At 42.4% G+C, this 22,891-nt stretch overlaps 1 protein-coding gene across 31 annotated transcripts in view; it reads left to right on the plus strand.

The window, feature by feature from the left end:
• LOC111960007 (receptor-type tyrosine-protein phosphatase delta-like) overlaps positions 1-22,891 on the plus strand; it is a 648,092-nt gene that overhangs the window by 553,302 nt on the left and 71,899 nt on the right. For 7 of the 31 annotated variants that reach the window (XM_070437867.1, XM_023981849.2, XM_070437873.1 and 4 more), the window contains 16 exons: positions 407-595; positions 2,594-2,611; positions 4,627-4,737; positions 6,320-6,331; positions 9,065-9,334; positions 10,470-11,051; positions 11,648-11,793; positions 11,911-12,055; positions 13,835-14,140; positions 15,006-15,199; positions 16,629-16,655; positions 16,820-16,937; positions 17,885-18,472; positions 18,917-19,017; positions 19,222-19,478; positions 20,585-20,678. In XM_070437867.1, coding sequence (XP_070293968.1) covers positions 407-595; positions 2,594-2,611; positions 4,627-4,737; positions 6,320-6,331; positions 9,065-9,334; positions 10,470-11,051; positions 11,648-11,793; positions 11,911-12,055; positions 13,835-14,140; positions 15,006-15,199; positions 16,629-16,655; positions 16,820-16,937; positions 17,885-18,472; positions 18,917-19,017; positions 19,222-19,478; positions 20,585-20,678 — 3,158 coding nt within the window. The remainder of the gene's footprint in view (positions 1-406; positions 596-2,593; positions 2,612-4,626; positions 4,738-6,319; positions 6,332-9,064; positions 9,335-10,469; positions 11,052-11,647; positions 11,794-11,910; positions 12,056-13,834; positions 14,141-15,005; positions 15,200-16,628; positions 16,656-16,819; positions 16,938-17,884; positions 18,473-18,916; positions 19,018-19,221; positions 19,479-20,584; positions 20,679-22,891) is intronic. The other 24 variants (XM_070437879.1, XM_070437884.1, XM_070437880.1 and 21 more) reach the window with 13 other exon arrangements.

Genomic DNA, 22,891 nt, shown 5'->3' on the forward strand with positions numbered 1-22,891 from the left:
TCTGTTTGTCTGTCTCTCTCTCTCTCTTCTCTCTCTCTCTCTCTCTCTCTCTCTCTCTTCGTCTGTCGGTCTGTCTGTCTGCTGTCTGTCTGTCTTCTGTCTGTCTGTCTGTCTGTCTGTCTGTCTGTCGTCTGTCTGTCTGTCTGTCTGCTGTCTTCTGTCTGTCTGTCTGTCTCTTTCTCTCTCTCTGTCTCTCGTCGTCTCTCTCTCTCTCTCTGACTCACACACATTATTGTTGATTCTAATTCTCTACACTCACACACACACACTCAGTCTACCTCGCTTTCTCTCTCTATTGCTTGTAATTATCTGCCATCTTCCTTCTGGCTCTCTCCTCTCTCACTCCTCTCACTCCTCTCACTTGCACTCAATGAGCTCACAGCTATGGTTCTCTTGGTTTTCACAGAGGACCAACTGCCCCCTGGTTTCCCCACCATTGACATGGGTCCCCAGTTGAAAGTGGTAGAGCGAACTCGTACGGCCACCATGCTCTGTGCCGCCAGCGGCAACCCTGACCCAGACATCTCCTGGTTCAAAGATTTCCTGCCCGTCAACACCACCAACAACAATGGACGTATCAAGCAGCTCAGATCAGGTAGGGTGTCACTTCCGCCACCAGAACTAAACCGGGAGTACTCTTTCATATTTGTACCCTAATCCCTTCTGTTTCTGTTCTCTCATTTTCCTTCTCCTCTTCTTCTTTGGCTTTGATTTTGTAGGTAATGGCATTGTTTCTACTGCTTCTTCTTCCTTCTCTACTGTGTGTGTGTATCCTGGTGTGTGTCGTCTGTTCCTCCCATCCCCTGTCTCTGGTGTTGTCATGGCTCCGTCGGTTGTCTCTGTGTGTTTTGCCGCTTCAGTCTGACTTCCACATTGCTCACTGCTGTGACTGTTCTTCTGACGAGTTAATTTTCTTTTGGTTAAGTTTAGTTGATTCCCTTTGACTGCCTCGATGCAGTGTTTGACGGATCCATTCTCTTTTGTTTTATATCTCTTGTTTTATCAAAAAACGATGAATATTCAACATTGGGCTTCATTCAGAACTTGCAAAGGAGGACCCGTGGTTTTTAGTAATTTTGTTGTTTTTAAAGGCTCCAAGAGAAAATTGCAGTGAATAGGAAGACATTTAGGCTATTTCCTTTTCTAATTCTTTGTCGTTTTTTGTTGTGATTTAAACTAACAGTTGTATTAAAACAGAAAATAAAAACTCGAAAAAGTCGAGGCACCTATTCCTTCCGGAATGTTTTCCGGTCTTAAGTAGCCACAGTAGTGTGTGAGGCTTGTGTCTAGCTTTCCCAGTCCCTTATTGACTCTCTCTGGATCTACTCCCTGCTTTTCCACGTAGACTCCAGATTTTTATTCTCTTTGCCTGTGGCTTATTCCCAATACTTCCTCATCCCATTCCTCTGAATATTCCAAGTTTCCTTTTAATGCGGTAAAGCATTAGAAATTCAGAATCCATCGGATATATGCTAGCGTTACTTAACTTGTAGTTTGGCTGGCAATATTTACTATTAGCATTCCTATTTGAGATTTTGCACTACTTCTGGTACAATTCGTCTTCTACGTTTGACCACCTGCCTTTTCAGATTTCACAGCTGTCCTTTGTTAAAATGTCTTGTTAACCCTCCTTTACCTTATTGTTAACAGAATCTCTGTAAATTAACCCTCTTTTTTTAATGTGCGACTTTGATTTTCCTGTGACGTAGAGTTGATAAAGTTTTAACTCTGACAAAAAAACTAATGTAACTTAACCTAAGGAATATAATAATATTTTTATGCTGTCTTTCTTCTCTCCGTATTTAAATCTACAGAATCCTTTGGTAAGTGCTTAGTTCTGAAGCACACTTCACTCCCAACTAATTTTTCTTCATGTTATAACTATTAATAAAATGCATGGCATGCATTTTACTAACAGTTAGTGTAGACACAAAGGTAACGCTAGTGGCACACATACGTTCCCCCCACAAAGCTTTCCTATAAGCAATACAGGCACCTTTTCCAGAGCACACACATTTCACCCAGCTTTAGCCCGGMAGATGCCATATCCCCCACCTTAGTAATAAAACCTACCTATCTACCCTCACTGTATGGTCAATCACTCACTCACCTACTCACAAACTCACTCACTCACTCACTCAATACTGTATAGCCTACCACCACTACAGAGATTTAAGCAGATGTTTAGCGATTACTAGGAGGTCAAGCTAAAGGGTTCCAGGTCTCTTAAACGAGTATCTTCCCTCTCATATTCAAACTCCTCCAAGCCTTCCCTTCAGTAGATGGTCTTCAGAATCCATGCCACTTCCAAAATGGCACCTCCCCTGTGGCACACCACTGTACAACGTTCTCTGACCTTCTCTGACCTATGATACCTTCCTAAGATGAATCCTGTCTTTTTTTGCCAATAGAGTACAGAGTTCTCTCTCTTTCTAGCTCTCTCTCTCTTTCTCATTTCTCTTTCCTCTAGTCCGCTTTATTTACGTACTCTGTTAAGTCTAATTTGATTCTTCTTCCAAAGCCCCCAGCCTGTATCTTCTCCTACTAATGATTCTTCTTTCTAATCTTATTTGCATTCATATTATCCACCCAGGTGGTACACCAATAAGAGGTAAGAGTGCTGAACTGATGTTCACAGAATGAACAAAACAAATTCATTCTTGCTGTCGTTCCATCCATCCGCCCGTTCGCCTTCATTTTTGTCCTGTTTCCCAACTCCAAATCCCATTTCGTTCCCATTATCGACCTTCCTTCTTATTTGTCCTGTTCTGTTGACTCCATCCAATCTCCATTTTTTGTCTATGCTTTATTTCCTCCTTTGAATTTTGATTTGAAGAGCCTTTTTCAAAAAACTCAGTTGTGATATGCTTGCTCCGGCTCAAAGAAGCATATCCAATGACAACTTTTTTTTCAAACTCTAATTGTTCTTTCATTTTTTTGTTTTCTTTTTGGCCATAGCGCTCATGTGTCCCTCTTTTTGTCCAACTAAAACAACCAAACATTTTTCCCCCTTAGCTGCTCTTGTTCAGCACTAAAATTATGCACAGATGCTGTGGAATCACGCAGGCATGCTGAAGACAACATTTCCTTTACTCTGCTTTTTTCTCCCAAAGAATTCTTTCTATCTTTGCAAGCCTATTTTTTTAATTTATTCTATTTGCTTTCCTCTCCTGTACCTTGTGTAAAAAAAAAGCCCAAACAACTACTTTTTTGATAAAGTTTCTCCGGGTGCTTTTTTCCTCTTTCACCTATTTTTCTTACTTTTCTTGGGTTTGAAGGCTATTTTACTTTTTGACGTTTTTTTATTCTTCAGGGTTTGGGGGAAGGCAAACAGTTGAGTCTGGCGAGGACCTGGCGGGTCCATTTTTGCCGTTTGGGAATTGGAGAGTGATTGATGCATAAGCCATTTTTCCCCTGGTCATATGACACCACACTGCGGATCCCATTGGTGGATTTTTATGGGTGTCTTTTGTAGCTTTCACAAGCTAACGCAGTGGTTGGTTGCCTTCTTGTCGGKTCAAGGCCARKATTTTGAATTTTGTCTTCTAATACAATTGCATTTTATTTTTCAGCTAAGGGTTGTCAAAAGGTTGTAAGTTGTGCCGACATACATTTCTTGCTCTTTGGACAAGATCTGCATGTCAAAAGTTTTGTGACAGAGGGTGATATATTGGTAAAACGATATTATGATAAGTATTTTTTCACATATCTCAGCAGCATTTTTTTCCCATTTTTTTGTAAGTGCTGCATTTTTCTAACCGACTTTGACTAGATGAAGTCCTAAATTTATTTTATTGATATTAGATCTGTGATTGAATATGCTAAAATTCATACCCAAATTAATTTTTTAATTGTCCTCCCTTGTTATGCTGCTTTTGTATACTGTAAACCTCTTTTGTTTGATCCATGCTTCCTTGAAGCAGTTTCACTCATCCCCATATTGACAGTCCAGTGAAATGTTGTACATTGCAGGGCTTGCCCCTATCCCTCAAAGTCGAGCTATACTATGACATATTTTCACACTGGTATTAAAGTTGAGTGCCTTTTTAGACCCTGCAACATGTATGTAGGTTGGTTTTTATCCTCTGATGTCAACAATGAGGTAAATGTTAAATGTTAAATATTTTTCCATGGTTGCTAAATGTTTATTTGCTCCCCTAAGATTTCTGTAGGCCTGATAGTATAAAGCTATCTGACTAAAACTATCCATGATTGATGTTATACTAACTAGTCTTTTTATAATTACAGAAAATATGTAATAAAGATGTCACACATTTGATACATCAGGCTGGTGTAATGTTAGGGGAAAACTGTCAAGTTACAAGAAGAATGCCTATTTGCGAAACAAATAAGGTTGTGTTGGTCAATGGTGAAGTAAACTATCCTCTGTGCAAATGATCCCTACAGATACAAAAAAAATCCCTCTACGCTAGTTACAATGGTAGCCGATTTTACGATGTACCCTCATCGATTCATAAAAAGAGCAAGTCTAGGAGTGAGGGGGCTTCAATAACATGTTGGTCCCTGACCAGGCAAGCAAGTTTAAAAAAAAAGTTGGTTAACTATATAAAAAATGGCTGACACTAAACCAATGGTGTCCGGCACCTACCTTCTATTCCCACGCAGGGGCCCTCCAGATTGAGCAGAGCGAAGAGTCCGACCAGGGGAAGTACGAGTGCGTCGCCACCAACAACGATGGAACCCGTTATTCTGCCCCCGCCAATCTATACGTCAGAGGTAGGAAAGTGACAACAAAACAACAACGGTATTCTCCTTTGGAAGCAGGTTACCCACGTTCTGATAAGAAAAAATATATAGAAGAAAACATTAAAGTGGTATTTGGTATGGTATATTATGGTACAACTGGTGAGATGGGTGTTCAAAACTGGGTAATTCTGGGTATTGGAGTTAGTGATCCAGTCCAAATGTTCATGTCCAGTGAGGTACTTGTAAGTATGGCTCTTTTGTTCTATTTGACCAACCTGCACTGATTTGAACCTGTGTGTTCTGTTTTCTGTCTTTCTGTTAATTTTCCTGTCTAACTCCAATGACTTGACTGCTTGGTGTGTTTTACCTACTAATTGCCTTTTACTCCCAAATGTACCTTGAGGGGAAACAGGTGGACAACCCCTCCACCAATCCCCTCTTTTCATAGTAGCAGATCCTCTCTGATCTTTCTGTTTCTTTTCTTTTTTCTCTTTTGAGCAACATTGGAAGGACACCTTTAACTCTTTGTCAATACAGTTTTAAAAGTGCTGAGATTATATTTAATAGTGATTGTATGTAGGCATCAGATAAATGTAGATTTTCTAAATAATGAATTTTAACTACGTGATGAAAATCAGCTATTGTTTTTGCAACAATTTTAATGTTTAAGTTAATGTTGATAGCATCAGCACATAAATTGATTTGATGATTTTCTTATAAGTGATAATTCCTTGAAAGGTAACACTGTATTGTGGCCTTCATAGCACCTTCTTGAGCTATCACAAATCTTTGTTCCAATTATCATGAACTGTCTTGAGGTTCGGCTTTCGATGTGAAAGTCACATTACATAGTTTAAGTCCATTGTAATAAATATTATTGTGTGTTTACTGATAAGATTAAGGCCATTGTTACATTTTTATATAAATCTTTGAACGCCATTGGATATTATTATTATTTTAAATAAAATAGTTTTTCCTGAATTTAATATGAATATTTTAATTGCCAGCTGTAGCTATTTTTCTTTAAAAACTATTATCTCTAATTCTGTTCGAGTCTTGTGGTTTGCAGTATCATCACAGATCATTCATTTAAAACACAGTCAATGACAATACTTAGAATACTGAATAATGGTGAGTTAACAGATATTTGATTGGGTGGAACAAACTGAAAGTGGATATTGACCAAATTGAACAGCGATATCTTTCTGGATATCATATTAGGACTTTTTGCATCGCTCACATTTTCAACATGCAGAACATCTGTATGTAAAACCCAACCTACACATACATAGCACATATATGTTCATCCTTAGCACTCGATACAAGCCAACCACATGACTGGGATAGGATTGTATTATATGCTAAACATAGCAAATTATTTCAACCCTCAAAATGCTTAACATGTTGAAGTGGTGCTAGTTAAGACGTCTGCCTCTAAACCGGGGTATGAGGGCGATGCAGCGGACTCCCTGTCCCCATGTGACAGGAGGTCCTTCAAAGTAGCCTTTTGAACGCCTTGAACATGGCCTTTTTACTCTCTCTGTGTTTCCCTTGTTTTCTTCTCCTTTCCTCATTTCATTGTGTTCTGCATCAAACCCCCTACATCCCTCAGAGCTGCGAGAAGGTTGGTGTTTTTTTACTTTTATACCGCCTTACAAAACTGAAACTAAAGAAACTAATTTATTGCAACCATAAAAAAAATATAAAAAATCTCAAGAATACAAATGAAGTGAATGTACAGTAGTTGCACCTGCGTGCCATTTTTCTCTCTCGTTTGTTCTCTCCTTGGTTCATTATTATTTATAGCCTTGTATTATTATTGTTTCTGCTTAGTTGCTCAGTACATTTTTTTCCATGAGGAATTCCCTTGGTCTTGGCTACAATGCTTGACTGTCCAAAAAGTGGTGCATGTAATGGAAGGGATAGTGCAGCTTTAGTGTGGTGGGAGGGTGTGGGATAATATTTGCATCTTTGGGAGTATTTGCATGGTGACCTGTTTATGCTCAAGCTAGAGATCCCCCCCTCACCTCTGTTCTCAGCCTCACCCCTACCCTTTGCCCCCACCCCTCGGTGTCCTTAGCTTGTTAGTGTTCCTGCTTGGTAACTCAGGTCAACGCCGTGACAACGGCAGGCGGCACAAAAGAGCACAGCGCCAACTTGAGCCGCAGCACCGGAGCAGGAAGGGTGTCCTCTATCACTACAGGCTCCTGGAATGAAGTGCTGCCACACTCTGCAGCCTGCCTAGGCACATGAAAATGAGCAAAGAATTCCCACTGAGCAGCCATTTGACTAACTAAGACTGGATGAAAATGTTCCCTCTATTGCTCTTCGTCATAGTATCAGAGAAATATATATATTTAAATCCATAAGCAAAATTTTCCATTGTTGTTATTGTCAGTGGCGAGGTCTAGCGCTCAGCTGTTAAGGTAGCATAGCCTTGTGAGATGAAAGCATAATGTATTTGGAGCAATAGGTGCAAGACTTGACAAATGTAATGATATTCAAATGAGTATGATAACATTATGTCTTAGTGGATTGTGATCCAATTGGATATTAATTAAATATTAAGCGAGTTATAAGTTGTGTTTAATAATGCAAGGAGTTCTCTGAAATTCCTTCTCTCTGGAGAGGAACAATCGGCTTAGCAGAATGTGCTGTATGAAATGTGATGGCGGTTGAACACGTTCGCTAATGCTACATGTAGATTCAGGCTTGTAGCGTTAGCAAACAATGCTATTAGCCAACAATGCTATTAGCAAAAAATGCTATTTTAGCTAACGCTCAGTTTTACATCACATCATGTTAATGTATATTAATGGCCACATACAGCGAGAAAATCCAATGGCTCTTGCCATTACATTAGTCAAGGCTCATCTTTGTGCCACATATTCGAGAGAGAAGCTTGTTTAATTTTAATTAAAAGTGATTGGGAAGATGGGAGTGTTTCACTCTTTATTAGTATCACCGAGGTACACCGCCAAAGCACCAGAGTGATTAATCTTTCCAAGGCGCATGGAAGAGCAAACAACATTCCCCAAATACTCCCACCATTACGTCTCTGAGTATCCAAGGAGACTGGTCTATTGGGGCCTTTATTCATTCTGAGTACTATAAGCAGTAACACTGACTTCATTCCTTTAATGTCATTCCTCCCTAGAAATGTATTAAAATCCAAACCCAGTTCCTGTATTCTTCTACCCATTTTCCAGTCCCTGTCCCTTAAATCCTCTTACCTTATATGGTGTGTTTGAATCATGTGTGGTTAACTACCTAAGTCAAACCTCAGAAAACATTGTGATTTGTGTTAAGATGACTCCTTTGCCTCTCCCTGTCCTGTCCTGTCACACTGTAGCACTTCCCCATATCTGTTCAGTGACGCTGTGCATTCGTCCTGCCCTGGCAACTCTAGCTTAATAATAGCCAGTCGTGTTTATTTCCGAGCAACCCAAAGCTGCCAGCCTAACCCTAGGCACCCTCCCCATGTTTGATATCTGTTTTTTGTATGTCTGTGTTACTATTTATTTTCCCTCTCAATCCTCCTCTCTCCTTCCAATTCCCAAACATGGTTGCCTTTCCAAGCCAGCTATGTGCTTGTGTGCATGACAGAGAGCCCAAGACCCCACGACAGGACCCGGCCTTGTATCTTCCCGTTTGCATGACAGTGAGCCCAAGCCCCCATGACAGGACCCGGCCTTGTATCTTTCCATGTGCATAGTGCTGCATCATTTATTTTCAATCAATTTGTTTTTGGATCGGTTTCAAATTTTGATTTGGTTTTAGTTTCTACTTCGAACGTGGTTATTTTGGAACGTGTTTCCACTTTTTGATCTGAGAAGCAGAGTTGCACCATATTCCATGTACTTGTACCATAGTTGGATGTGTCTCCACCACGGAGCATCTGTATGTGTGATGTGACAATGTGACGCGGCACATTTACGCCACATCAACTGGAAGAACGCAGCATTGAAGTTGTTCTCTTGATCACTTCACTCTGGCATGCTGTCGACCCTCCAGTTCCTCTGTGCTGTTCTCTTTATATCTGTATGAATGGTATCATTTATGCATGGTGTTTGTGATTGTTAGTCCATAGCTAGTCCCATCATCGAGCCCTGCTAGGCCTGGACCGAGTTGTGTGTGCAACTGTGTGTTGTACTCTCCATCCAACCATCACAGAATAAAAGATCCATGTCTAAATATATTACATTAGATATAAAAGTAACATTTCTGGCAAGTTGGTAAATATATTTGTTATCCGTGTATATAACTTATGAGTCTGTTTTTTTCTCGGCCGTTGATGGGAAACCTTGGCCTTGTGCAGCTTGTATGAGTTGTTACCCCTACCCTCTGTCTTCTGTAGTGCGCCGGGTGCCCCCGCGGTTCTCCATCCCGCCTACGGACAATGAGATCATGCCTGGAGGCAGCGTCAACATCACCTGTGTGGCGGTGGGCTCCCCCATGCCCTACGTTAAATGGATGCTGGGAGCCGAAGACCTGACGCCCGAGGACGACATGCCCATAGGGCGAAATGTTTTGGAGCTCACTGACGTCCGCCAGTCTAACAACTATACCTGCGTAGCCATGTCCACTCTCGGGGTTATTGAGGCGGTGGCGCAGATCACGGTGAAAGGTAGCGCCTGTTTACTTCTTCCTGTCATGTTTTGTTGGTCTCAGAAGGAGGGTTCCTAAAGCCTGGGATGTGTTGACACCAGCCTCAGTGCATTAGATGCTAGATTGAGAATCAGTGAAAGGGTTATCTTTCAACCAGGGGAGTTAAACACCAAAGCTCTACCCCCCCAAAACACTGTTTTATTTGGCTGTCTCCATAAGAGAACCTTTTGAAGAACCCGTGTTGGTTACAGGTAGAACCGTTTGGGGTTCTATAGAACCCAAAAGGGTTCTACCTGATGACAGCCAAAGAACCCTGTGTGTGTGTGTGTGTGTGTGTGTGTGTGTGTGTGTGTGTGTGTGTGTGTGTGTGTGTGTGTGTGTGTGTGTTGTGTGTGTGTGTGTGTGTTGGGTTGTGGGGGTGTGTGTGCGTGTGTGTGTGTGTGTGTGTGTGTGTGTGCGCACAGTGGGTATTGTTTGGTCTTCTCAGAAGGCAGGGTTCTTATCGGAGTGTAATCATATCTCCTCCGCTGCATACTAGAGAGAGAGATTCCAGATTCTACATTTGAGGTGGCATATAACGAGAATCCATCGCTCTCATATCTTTCAATTCATGCCACCGGTGGTGGTAACAGCAGAGAAAAGCACGTCTTTTGTTGTACTTGGGAGGCTTCCAGGACTTTTGGCCCTTTATCGGTTTTACAATAGTTCAAATATGGTTATAATGCACTGACGTGGCATACTAATAAGTAAGGCAAGGTTAAAACAAATATGACCTTTTATAATATACAGTCTGAAAATAAATCTACAGTATGAAGGGTAGGAATGCTATTATTGTTATCGTCAGCCTATTCACAGCCAGCCTATTCATGGAAATGTGATAATGCCTGAGGAATTCATATGAAATGGTCAAGGCTTCTGCCTGTTGTTAGTTATTATGTGTTTCAAGTGAGGATATCCCGTTTTCCTTGGATAAGTCACCAATAAGTCACCAATATTCTCTTCTTTCTAACAAATAAATAGCGGTGTTATTCCACAGGAATTGGGCCTAGTGTTTGGCCCACAACTGTTATTTGTACATTATAGTCATTTGTAGATTAACCATGTATATTGAGCATGCATATTTTAAATCATATCTTATTTGTTTGTTATTCCAGCATTGCCCAAGCCGCCCGGCATTCCCTTGGTGACGGAGCGCACGGCCACCAGCATCACGCTGACGTGGGACTCAGGCAACCCTGAGCCTGTCTCCTACTACATCATCCAGCACAAGTCCAAGATCTCAGAGGACACATACAAGGAGATCGACGGCGTGGCCACCACTCGATACAGCGTGGGTGGCCTCAGTCCCTACTCGGACTACGAGTTCCGAGTGGTGGCGGTGAACAACATCGGGCGWGGGCCGCCCAGCGATGGCATCGAAGCCAAGACGGCCGAGCAGGCACCTAGCACGGCGCCCAGGCAGGTCAGGGGTCGTATGCTCAGCGCCACCACAGCAATTATCCACTGGGACGAACCAGAGGAGGCCAATGGGCAGATTATGGGCTACCGTGTGTACTACACCATGGACTCTGCCCAGCACGTCAACTTGTGGGAGAAGCAGATAGTGCGTGGGTCAAACTTCCTCACCATTCAAGGCCTCATCCCTAACAAGACCTATTACATTAAGGTCCTGGCCTACACGTCGGTGGGCGATGGACCTCTATCTGCAGATCTCCAGATCATTGCCAAGACGGGGGGTAAGATCTGTGTGTAGCCGGCTTTTTGTGWGATTTTGTTTGGACCAAAGCCTTTACATGGACAATAACATTAACTGTATGTGAGCTAGTCGATACATTATTGTAGGAGCTGAAGCGCTGCAATGTTTGAGTTATGAGTAAACAAGCACATCAACCAACTCTGCAATGGAGAGTATCAACAGGCTAATTCGACAGCTAAGTGTCTTTCTGGGAAAACACTTCACTCACTCTGTCCTGTTAGATAAAAGTCTCCTCATCTTTGACCACAGCTGTAAACACTTGAAATCTCTTTTGGCTCTTGAGTGCCAAGCAATTTCCTTTTTAATTTGCCATTCTGAATGACAAAAATCACAGTTTAATAAACAAGATTGGGGCCTTGTTTACTTCATTCAAATATATAAAGCAATAGTAGCAATAACAGGTAATAGTAATCATGTATTAATAACAGGTTACTACTAATGTTATTATTAATAAACATAGCCGCAGTAGTACCAGCAGCAGCACTCGTCAAATATGTTTTAGCAGAGGTACGATGGAAGTGACAGTTAGTATCATTGGTTTATTGGACCAAATGTGTATTTGTATTGCTTTCCCAGTCCCCTCTCAACCGACCGACTTCAAAGGGGAAGCCAAATCCGAAACAAGTATACTACTATCATGGATAGCCCCTGCACAGACCGGACAAGACAATCAAATCATGGGATATGAACTTCTGTACAAGAAGGGGGACGACAAGGAGGAGGTAACTGGTTTCTCATATTCAAAATATGGCTAGCTATACTGGCCCAGTGTATCTTACACCCAATGGTATACCTTTTTCTTAATGTTCTGATCTGATGACATACCATTATCTCAACAGAAACGAATCAGCTTTGAGCCAACCACCACATACCTGCTGAAGGACTTGAAACCCTTCACTACTTATACTTTCCAGCTAGCCGCGCGCAGTAAGCATGGTATCGGAGCCTACACCAACGAGATCTCTGCAGAAACCCCTCAAACACGTAGGTCCTCTTCCATATCTAAGCTCTGGCCAGACAGTTTACCACTGGATATGGAAACACCTTGGAGAGAAAAAAATTTAATCAAATCAATTTTCAAACGCATCTACCTTTGCCAATTTAGAATTYCAAATTCTAATTCCACAACCTTTTGCCCAAAACATGTTGATGACATGATACAAAGTAAATGTCATTGAAAGAGGTGGATGACTCTTAATAAAACAATTATGTAATCGAAAGAGGTGGGTGACTTTGAAAATTGACACGTTCTGCAGCGATTGGAGCTGAAACGGGGTGTTTGGAACCTGACCATGCACCTATTCACTTTCAAATAGCTGCATGGACAGCGTTCACCAGGGCTCTCCTGTGAAGTCAACCGACAAGGTCACACTATATACAGAAGCTACTCCTCTTCAACACCTTTGATGTGCAAAACATCCCAACTAAGGCCAATAATAGATATGTGAATTATTCATTTCAATTTCAATTTTCTCTTTGTCTGACTGTCTGACAGTTTTGATTAGGGGAAGGGCATGTTATCCCACTATTAAAAGCCTTGTCTCTTGACTTTGCGTGTCAGCCACGTCAGAATATTTGCATATTGAGACTGAGCTTTCTATGGAAATACAATACTGCACCTTTTATCTGGAGGTCAGTGGAGTTTCCCTTTCTCAGTATAATTAATCATTGGTGATGCCAACCCCTTAACAAAATAATAAAATACAAAATTGGATAGATTACAAATACTGTAGAAAGCTCAAAAGCAAGTAGTATCACTGACGATAGAGAATAACCTTATTTTACCTCACAATAAGCCCTCAGGTTTATTGAAATTGCTAAAGTATTGACCAATTTGTCAAGGCACCAAATTGAAAGCTAAGGACAAAAACATAGTGTATTTATTAGAAAATTGTTATTTAAAAGATATTTAAAATAAACCCGAGGTCTGTGTAAGACAAAAAAGCAGAGAACAGGTAGGTATTAAGTTCAAAAAGTCCAAACTCGATGGGAGGTACCAAGAAAAGATGTCTGCATTGAGACTTTGAAAAGTCATTCATATCTCCTTGGGAAGTTCTCTGCTGTACAGTCAGGCTTTTACCACAAACCAACAGGCTTCGGAAAGGTTGGTGACCAATACAACTTTTTACACTTTGCTAGAGTTGAAGCATCAACCTTTATGTTTTTGGATTCGTGGTAACTGCTTGCCCAATGTTTGATATTTGTTTGATTTTATTTTGGATTTTATGTGATCCAGTGAACTTTTACTGAGCAGTAATTGGATACGTTTATATTAAATGTGGGTTTCAGTCATGCTTATAAGTCCAAGATATGAAGCCCTAGACTGATAACAGCTTTTAGGAAAGAATATGTAAGGTATTATTTCAAAGGTAGGTTACCTATTTTGAAGGTGTTCTATTAWCTCATGACAACCCCATCCATAAATCCTCAGTGTGTGTGATTTTATTTATTGAGTTGACCTTGTTTTAAAAAGTGTTAGTCTTTTGTCTTTGCCTTTTGTCTCATGTTAATTTGGGAAACCTCATTGACCTTTGCAAACATTGTTTCAGTCCTTGTGGTTCGTCCTCATTTTGTGTCATATTTGTTTTCCCTTTCCCTTTTTTTATTGTTTGTTCGTTTCCACCACCATCATCCCAACCCCAAAAAACTTCAACCTACCTGTGAAACCCCTCGAAACAAACAAAATAAAACAAAACCCCAACTGAAATGGTTGATCCATTCAAACAAAACCCTGCTCGTCCTCAAATCCACTCCTCCAATCAGAGCCCTCAGCCCCACCTCAGGATGTGAAGTGCTCTAGCCCCAGCTCCACCAATATCCTGGTAAGTTGGCGGCCGCCCCCTATGGAGTTACAGAATGGGATCATAACCAAGTATGCCATCCAATACGCCGCCACTGAWGGGGAGGACACCACCATCCGACAAATATCCGACATCCCTCCCGAAAGCTCCCAGTACCTCTTGGAAAACATGGAAAAATGGACCGAATACCGTGTGACAGTGACTGCTCACACAGATGTCGGTGAAGGACCTGAAAGTTTACCACAACTCATTCGCACCGAGGAGGATGGTATGTTTTTCCGAAACCGCTGCCCCTGTTGCAAATCCAGTCCACCCTCTAACCTCTAACCTCCTTTAGATACTGTCTAACAGCATCTACAGTCCCTCTGACCTAGCGTCCCTCCCTGCTTCTTCCTCCTGCTTCTAACAAAGCTGACTCCTAACTCTCATGCAACTTAGTTTTTTTTACTAAACTGACTGCGACTGACTTTTTTGTAAATCTCAATGAACTTTTTGTCAGTATTTTTCAGCCTTTATCCTTTTATGCTTTTACTCAATTTCAACATATGGTATGGCATTTTTCTCCTGCACGGAAGCACTTCAGGCCTTTTGACTTCCAGTCCCAAACTGTCATTTAAAACACTTTTTTTATGAGAAAAAAACTTTTAGTTGTAACTTTTTTTTATAAACTTGACTGAATGGCAAGTTATGGACAGTGGAAAGGACACAATTTGGAAGGTATATTTTTAATGGCCTATAACAACAATATCTTTTTCAATTTCAATTTCATTTTTTCTTCACGCTTCATAGCCAAAATTCTTGCAGGGTGCTTCAAACTTTTGAAGCATTCCCTTTGGCTCTTTTCTATTTTGACAAACACATTTTTATTCCATGTTTTTAATCCACTACTTCCATTTTTTGATGTTTCCAGATTAGGTCAGTTGTCAGACCTGTTTTTGGGTTTGTTTTTCTTTTCCCGTGCCGTTGTTGAAATATTGATGTCATACAGTGCTTGTTGCAGTATGCTCGCTCCCCTTTTCTAGATTTTTTCACCTCAGCATTTTGCTCTTTGGAGTTGGCCAGGAATTAAAACGGGGAGAAGGGGTCCTCTATAATCTTGACCTTCTTTCTTTTATCCCATGGTGTTCCTCCAGTTCCCAGCGGCCCACCTCGTAAAGTCGAGGTGGAGGCTGTCAACTCCACATCAATTAAAGTGATCTGGCGCTCGCCGATGCCCACCAAGCAGCACGGGCAGATCCGAGGGTACCAGGTGCACTATGTCAGAATGGTTAATGGGGAACCCATGGGACAGCCAGGCATCAAGGACATCTTGATCGAGGATGCGCAGGTAAGCACCCTCCTCCTTCGCTTCCCTCCCCAAACTCACACATCCTCTCACCTTGAGACGTTAGTTGACACAAGGATAGCAGAGCATAAGAGTCACACCTGCCAGGGCAAAACTACATAAAGGATATGCTACTAAGCAGTATAAAGTGTTGTTAAAACCATACGTTTTTATGATATGGTTAAACCTTATGACACAAATAATACTGAACAAAAATATTAACGAAACATGCAACAATTTCAACAATTTTACTGAGTTACAGTTCATATAAGGAAATCCGTCAACTGAAATAATTTCATTAGGCACTAATCTATGGATTTCACATGACTGGGCAGGAGCACAGCCATGGGTGGGCCTAGGAGGGCATATGCCCACGCATTTGGGATCCAGGTCCACCCATTGGGGAGCCAGGCCCAGCCAATCAGAGTTTTTCCCCTCGAAAAGGGCTTTATTATAGACAGAAATACTCCTCAGTTTCATCAGCTTTTTATGTGGCAGGTCTCAGACGATCCCGTAGGTGAAGAAGCCAGATGTGGAGGTCCTAGGCTGGCATGGTTACACGTAGTCTGCGGTTGTGAGGCCAGTTGGACGTACTGCCGAATTCTCTAAAACGATGTTGGAGACAGTTTATGGTAGAGGAACGAACATTGAATTCACTGGCAACAGCTCTGTGGGCATTCCTGCAGTCAGCATGCCAATTGCACATTCCCTCAAAACTTGAAACATCTGTGGCATTGTGTTGTGTGACAAAACTGCACATTTTAGAGTGGCCTTACATTGTCCCCAGCACAAGGTGCACCTGTGTAATGATCATGCTGTTTAATCAGCTTCTTGATATGCCACACCTGTTAGGTGGATGGATTACCTTGGCAAATGAGAAATGCTCACTAACAGGGATGATAACAAATTTATGCACAAACATTTTGTGAAATAAGCTTTTTGTGCGTATGGAACATTTCTGGGATCTTTAATTTCAACTCATGAAACATGGGACCAACACTTTTCATGTTGCGTTTATATTTTTGTTCAGTGTAGTTGTTCTCAGGACCTTTTAAACCCATTGAGTACATCTATGATAAAATACACATTGTCTACACATGTCTATGAATAGACCTACACAGTATGTGACTCCTATGTTACTCTCAATATCTGAGACAATCACAGGAGCTTTGGGGCCTTAGTTTAGATCCAATGGATCACACATCTGTAAATTCAATGGAACTGACATAATCAAGAAGGTATTGGTGGTAAGTGAATGACATCTCTTAAGGGTAAAATCATCAGTCAGTATGATATACAGTATGTGTCTTGTCTGTGGCAACTACTCAACAACTCTCTCTAGTCTCTACTCTCTTACTAGTGACCGGTGACTCTGTACTTAGTCTTTGTTTTGTTTTCTTTCTTGTTTCCACTCATCTCAAATCGTAATCAGTGGGAATATGATGATTCAACTGAACATGTGAGTAGATAAATGCATGTACAAAAATGTACATTAGTTTGGTCCTTTGTATGATGAATGATCCTAATATTACACAACATCCCTAAACACTCCCCCCTAATGCCCAAATTGCAGTAAAATCTCAAGCAAGAGTAAAACAAATACAAATCACTATTCTTCTACAGGAAATGGTCATCACAGAGCTGCAGGCTGAGAGCACGTACTCGGTTGCCATGGCAGCCTACACGACAAAGGGAGACGGCGCTCGCAGCAAGCCTAAGCTGATCACCACCACTGGCGCAGGTAACGGACCTGTCACCGCTGTTAATGTACCCTGTGATCATCAAAAAATGCATTTGTCCTGTAGAAAGCTGTGAAATTGCACCCAGTGAAAGGAAGCCCAAAAAAATGATGCTAAGCAAACCTTTCCGCCCACGGCTATTAAAGTGTGAATGTGGCTAATTGCCACCTCAATTATAACAACAATTGTAATTCCGCTCACCCCCCCATTTTGACATTGGAATGCTCACAGGGGTTAAGGAACTAATGAAAAAATGAGGTGGGGAAATGGGGGAAGAAAAATACTTCCAAATTGAAGGCAGCCCGATGGTCTGTTCAGCTCTCATTGGTTTCTTTTGAGAGAGCAGCATGACAGAATCCAAATGGCAATTCAGAAATACTTTGCTGTGTGTGTGAGACATAATTGCGCTGTCGTCTAATCCGTCTGAAAAGCCTTTCATGCAGCACCTGCCTGGCGTACAGATACAGACGGCTAGTGTGTGTGTGTGTGTTGGGGAGAGGATGGGAGCCTTTACTCCTGTCTCTTATACACATCTCTGCCTGGCGTACAGATACAGACGGCTAGTGTGTGTGTGTGTGTTGGGGAGAGGATGGGAGCCTTTACTCAGTAAATGCTTAAAAGGGAGGCCATATTAGTAGGTATCAAAGGAAACAGCATTAGCATTTATGCAAACAGGGTGTTAGCTATATACTGCTCTCTTGGTGGCTTAACACTTAACACTTTACACATAACAACATCAGCCAATGGTAACCCTTAACACTGTTATGAGTTGGAAAGGAGATCAGATTATGCTATGTCAGGGATTATGGCTTGGGTTGTTTTTGGGTTGTCATCATCCTCTCAAAATTGTCATAATGTCTGTCGTTGGATWTTGCTTTTAAAATGCTAATGAAGTTTGAATGGGTTCTTTGCACGGTATTTGTATTGAATTTGTTATTTTGTCTCTTAGTACCTGAAAAACCACGACTCATGGTCAGCCCTACCAACATGGGCACTGCCCTCCTCCAGTGGCACCCTCCGACGTTAACCCATGGCCCACTGCAGGGCTACCGCCTTCGCTTTGGCCGCAAAGATGTCGACCCCCTGACCATCATTGAGTTCCCTGAGCGTGAAAACCACTACACCACCAAAGAGATCCACAAGGGGGCATCATACACCTTCCGCTTGTCCGCCCGCAACAAGGTGGGCTTTGGCGAGGAGACAGTCAAAGAGATCAACACTCCTGAAGATGTGCCTAGCGGCTTCCCACAAAGCATTGCGGCCGAGGGCGGCACTACCACCACCATTCAGGTGAATTGGAATCCCCTGTTACTGGCGGAGCGCAACGGCATTATCGTGAAGTACGCCCTGCAGTACAAGGACATCAACAGCCCTCGGAGTCCCTCAGAACTCTTCATCACTGCCCCAGAGTCCACCGTCACCCTGGACGGCCTCAAGGCTGACACCACTTACGATATCAAAATGTGTGCCTTCACCAGCAAGGGCTCCGGCCCCTATAGTCCCAGTGTCCAGTTCAGGACACAGCCCTTGGATCAAGGTAGGACCCCACCCCAATTCCCCCTCCCGCCCCCCAATCCAACTTCACTCCACAACCACCATCAACAGCAACCACCTCGTCAAGCTTTAGTGACAGAAGAACAAACAGAATGGGATTACTGATCTCATGATTGGTCAAAAAATCTGCTGTATGTATACATAGCCCTCCCACCCCAGGTGGAGTAAGTATATGTGTCCCATGTGTTGTCAGCTAAGCCAAAGGTGAGTCTGTAGATTATAAAGGGCTCCTGTTAATAAAAAGGTAAGATAAAAGAAAGCAAAGGTAAGATGGGAGCACTGTAACCCTGCTAAGACCACACTAGTGCTGGTTTCAGACTGCTTGTAAAGAGAAACATGTTCAGGTAAGAGGTTTATTGCTCTGGAATCATTTAAGGAGGGTTATGTTTGTTTCGTGTCTAAATCATCTGCTCCCACTTTCTTTTAGCAGTGTTTGCAAAAAACTTTCATGTGAAAGCTGCCATGAAGACATCTGTGCTCCTCACCTGGGAGATCCCAGACAACTATAACGCGGCTCAGCCCTTCACAGTAAGAGCTTTTTGATTATCTTCCATATTTTAATAAACAATGTTCGAGGATCCAGAAAATATCAAGTGACATGAGCCAAAAAATATAGTAGTCACATAAATATCTGAACAAGTCCGGACATTTCCCTGACTAAACAGACCTCATATGTTGGATTAGTGCATCTCCTCAACATTCACACACGCTTTCCTACCATTGCAAATCCAGATCCTCTATGACAATGGCCAGAGCGTGGAGGTGGACGGCAAGCTCACTCAGAAGCTTATCACGGGTCTGCAGGCCGGGACGCAGTACTCCTTCCTGCTGACCAACCGGGGCAACAGCGCCGGCGGTCTCCAGCACCGCGTCTCCACCATGACCGCCCCGGACATCCTGCGCACCAAGCCCTACCTGATCGGCAAAACCAACTTGGATGGCATGGTCTCTGTGGAGCTGCCCTCAGTCCAGACTTCAGAGAAAGTCAGGTGAGTGGCGGGGATTAAAACTAACGCTAGTTTTGTATTTATAGAGCTGGCTATTTAGCCTAATTTGAATTTACTTAATTAATTTGCCTCGGTGGCTGCCCTAATCCATTTATTTACCTTGAGCTCGTCTTTGGGTTCAGATTTGATTTGATTTGATTTGATTTTTATATCAGCAGGATACCATTAAAGCTTATTTTTCCTCTCAATAAGTGAAAGGGGCAAGATTTGACACTGCCAGATTTTGTAGCACTTAATTTTTTAATACTGTTTGAAAGGTCAGAACATCAGCACTGAAGAGGTCATCACTTTCTTTAGTGTACCCTGTATATTACATTAATTGCATTGTATCAAGCCTGTTCTTATTGTTCTCTGTTCATCAGAGAGAAGATGACACAATGAATTCTCCCATCCAATTTAACCCACTCCCCAGTATTAAGCCTTGTAATGTCTCTTCCAGCCTTTCCAACTAAGCTCTGGGTTGTCAAAAGGCCAATACACAGATCTGATTGTAGACGGGCACTTCAAACCAATCTAGGATTTTGATCTTGCTGGATGGACTCGAGCCCACTCTCCCCTATGCCAGTGCTTAAGCTAATTAGCTTCCCATCAGCCTGCCACACTGCCTTCCTGGCTAATGCTAGCTAGCACCGTGCCCAGCCTGGAAAAGCCCTGAAAAAACTCTGGTCGAGGCCTTTATCTCCCTTGTCGCCCCAATGGAGGGTTGAAAATCCCTCTAATTCCAGCTCCTCTTCTCGATCTCACGGAGGGGTACTAATTAGCCCGCGGGGCTAACAGTGCGCCGACTTCTCTGATGATAACGGGCTAGCGTAACTAGCTAATGGCGCGATCATTTGTCATCTTTGTCTCTTGTCCTCCATGCCTAATACCCTGTTACACCTACAGGATAAGGCTCCTCATGGACGCTAGTGTATGAAGCTCAAAGCTTTGTGTATGAAGCTCAAAGCTTTGATCTTGGTTTGTTTTGTTTACAATACAATGGTGTATTGTAAACATCTTATGGAATGAACTGACAATGACCTTTGACCTTGAAGAGCTTGAAATACCTTGTCATTCTGTTGTTTTCTTTCTTTTCCTCCCATTTCCAGGGGATACTACATAGTGGTGGTGCCTCTGAAGAAACAACGCACAGGAAAGTATCTCAAACCCTGGGACAGTCCAGATGAGATGAATCTAGAAGAGGTAGGTACCACAAAATGGTCCATAAAATCTGTCAAAAAGTCCTTATTAAACATTAACATTCAAATCATGTTGTGGAATCTCAATATTTACTGAATTGCAATGGAATCGACTTCAACCCAAGTCTTACWAAAAAAAAGGTGGTGGGGAGAACTCGACTCTAACTCTGCAGATACGAGAGGATGGGGGTGGGGAAACCTGTGGACGGGGCTCGTTGATTGACGCAAATAGCTGCAGAGCGAATTATTCAAATGGAAAATAGGTAGAACATGGASTAGTCATCAAGTGCACTGCAACTCAACCCCCCCTTCCCACCCCCTCTCCCTCTCAACGGTAATTACCTGAAGAGCTGCATCAGGCCTCTGTGTTCTTATTCAAGGGAAAGGTAGCACACTGGTTATGCACAAAGTACTTGACAACTTTTATATTTAGCCAGTCTAGGTATATCTGAAGCTTTTGTGCTCTGTGTATCCTTAGGTACATTTGGGGATAAGCTGGCGTAATGATTTAGCCTTCAAACCGTGAAATGTGTGTGTTCTTTGTGATGCGTCATTCGCATATAGACAATCTCTCAGCTATGTTAATGGCCTTCAGCACACCACAAACTCACTTACCTAATGCATGTGAAACATTCCTAACAGTTATAAGATACTGAGGATGGCATTCAATCAATTGCAGTCAGTAGGTCTCCAGATAGAGCTACCGGAAGCGTGTTTGAACTCCCTCTATCCAGGACATGCTGCTGTACAGTACAATGCACTTCCAAAAGCACGATTCAGAAATCCAGTGTCTGCAATTGATCAAATAAAATCAAATGTTATTTGTCATACTGCCACAGCAGATCCACAGATGACGCAATCTCTATTGCACTCCACACAGCCCTTTCCCACCTGAGAAAGGACAGTGTTGGGACGGTATGTGAATTGGAGTGGATTCCAGGGTGTCTGGGATGATGGTGTTGATATGAGCCATGACCAGCCTATCAAAGAATGTCATGGCTACATATGTGAGTTCTACGGGGTGATAGTCATTTAGACAGGTTAGCTTGGCGTTTTTGGGCACAGGGACTATGGTGGTCTGCTTGAAACATGTAGGTATTACGGACTGAGAGTCTGAACATATCAGTGAAGACACTTGCCAGCTGGTGAGCGCATGCTCTGAGTATGTGTCCTGGTAATCCATCTGGCCCTGTGGCCTGTGAATGTTAACCTGTTTAAAGGTCTTACTCACATCGGCTACGGAGAGCGTGAACACAACAGCTGGTGCCCTCATGCATAGTTCAGTGTTGCTAGCCTTGAAATGCCTATAGAAGGTATTTAGCTCATCTGGTAGGCTCGCGTCACTGGACACCTCGTGGTTGGGTTTCCCTTTGTAATCCGTGATAGTTTGCTAGCCCTACCACATCCAACGACCGTCAGAGCTGGTGTAGTAGGATTCGATTTTGGTCCTATATTGTCGCTTTGCATGTTTGATGGTTAATCAGAGGGCGTAGCAGGATTTCTTATATGTGTCAGGATTAGAGTCCCGCTACTTGAAAGCAGCTCTAGCCTTTAGCTCAGTGCATATGTTGCCTGTAATCCGTGGCTTCTGGTTGGGATATGTACGTACAGTCACTGTGGGGACAACGTCACAGATGCCCGTATTAATGTTGCCGTTTACTGTGTGGTAATCCATGTGGTAAACTCCTCAATGCCATCGGATGAATCCCGGAACATATTCCAGTCTGTGCTAGCGAAACAGTCCTGTAGCTTAACATCCGTTTCATTGGACGACTTACATATTGAGCGTGTCACTAGTACTTCCTGTTTAATTTTTTGCTTGTAAGCAGGAATCAGGGGGATAGTTATGGTCAGATTTGCCGAATGGAGGGTGAGGGAGAGCTTTGTGTGCATCTCTGTGTGTGGAGTAAAGGTGATATAGAGTTTCTTTCGACTCTAGTTGCACGCTGGTAGAAATTAGGGTAAAACGGATTTCAATTTTCCTGCATTAAAGTCACTGGCCACTAGGAGCTCCGCCTCTGAGTGAGCATTTTCTTGTTCGCTTATGGCCCTATGCAGCTTTTAAAGTGCCGGCTTAGTGCCAGCATTGGTTTGTGGTTGTAAATAGGTAGCTATGAAAAATATAGATAAACTCTCTCTGTAAATCATCTGGTCTACAGTTTATCATGAGGAATTCTAACTCAGGCGAGCAGAACCTTGAGACTTCCTTAACATTAG

The sequence above is a fragment of the Salvelinus sp. IW2-2015 genome, linkage group LG37 (genome assembly GCF_002910315.2).
Source record: "Salvelinus sp. IW2-2015 linkage group LG37, ASM291031v2, whole genome shotgun sequence".
Taxonomy (NCBI): Eukaryota; Metazoa; Chordata; class Actinopteri; order Salmoniformes; family Salmonidae; genus Salvelinus; species Salvelinus sp. IW2-2015.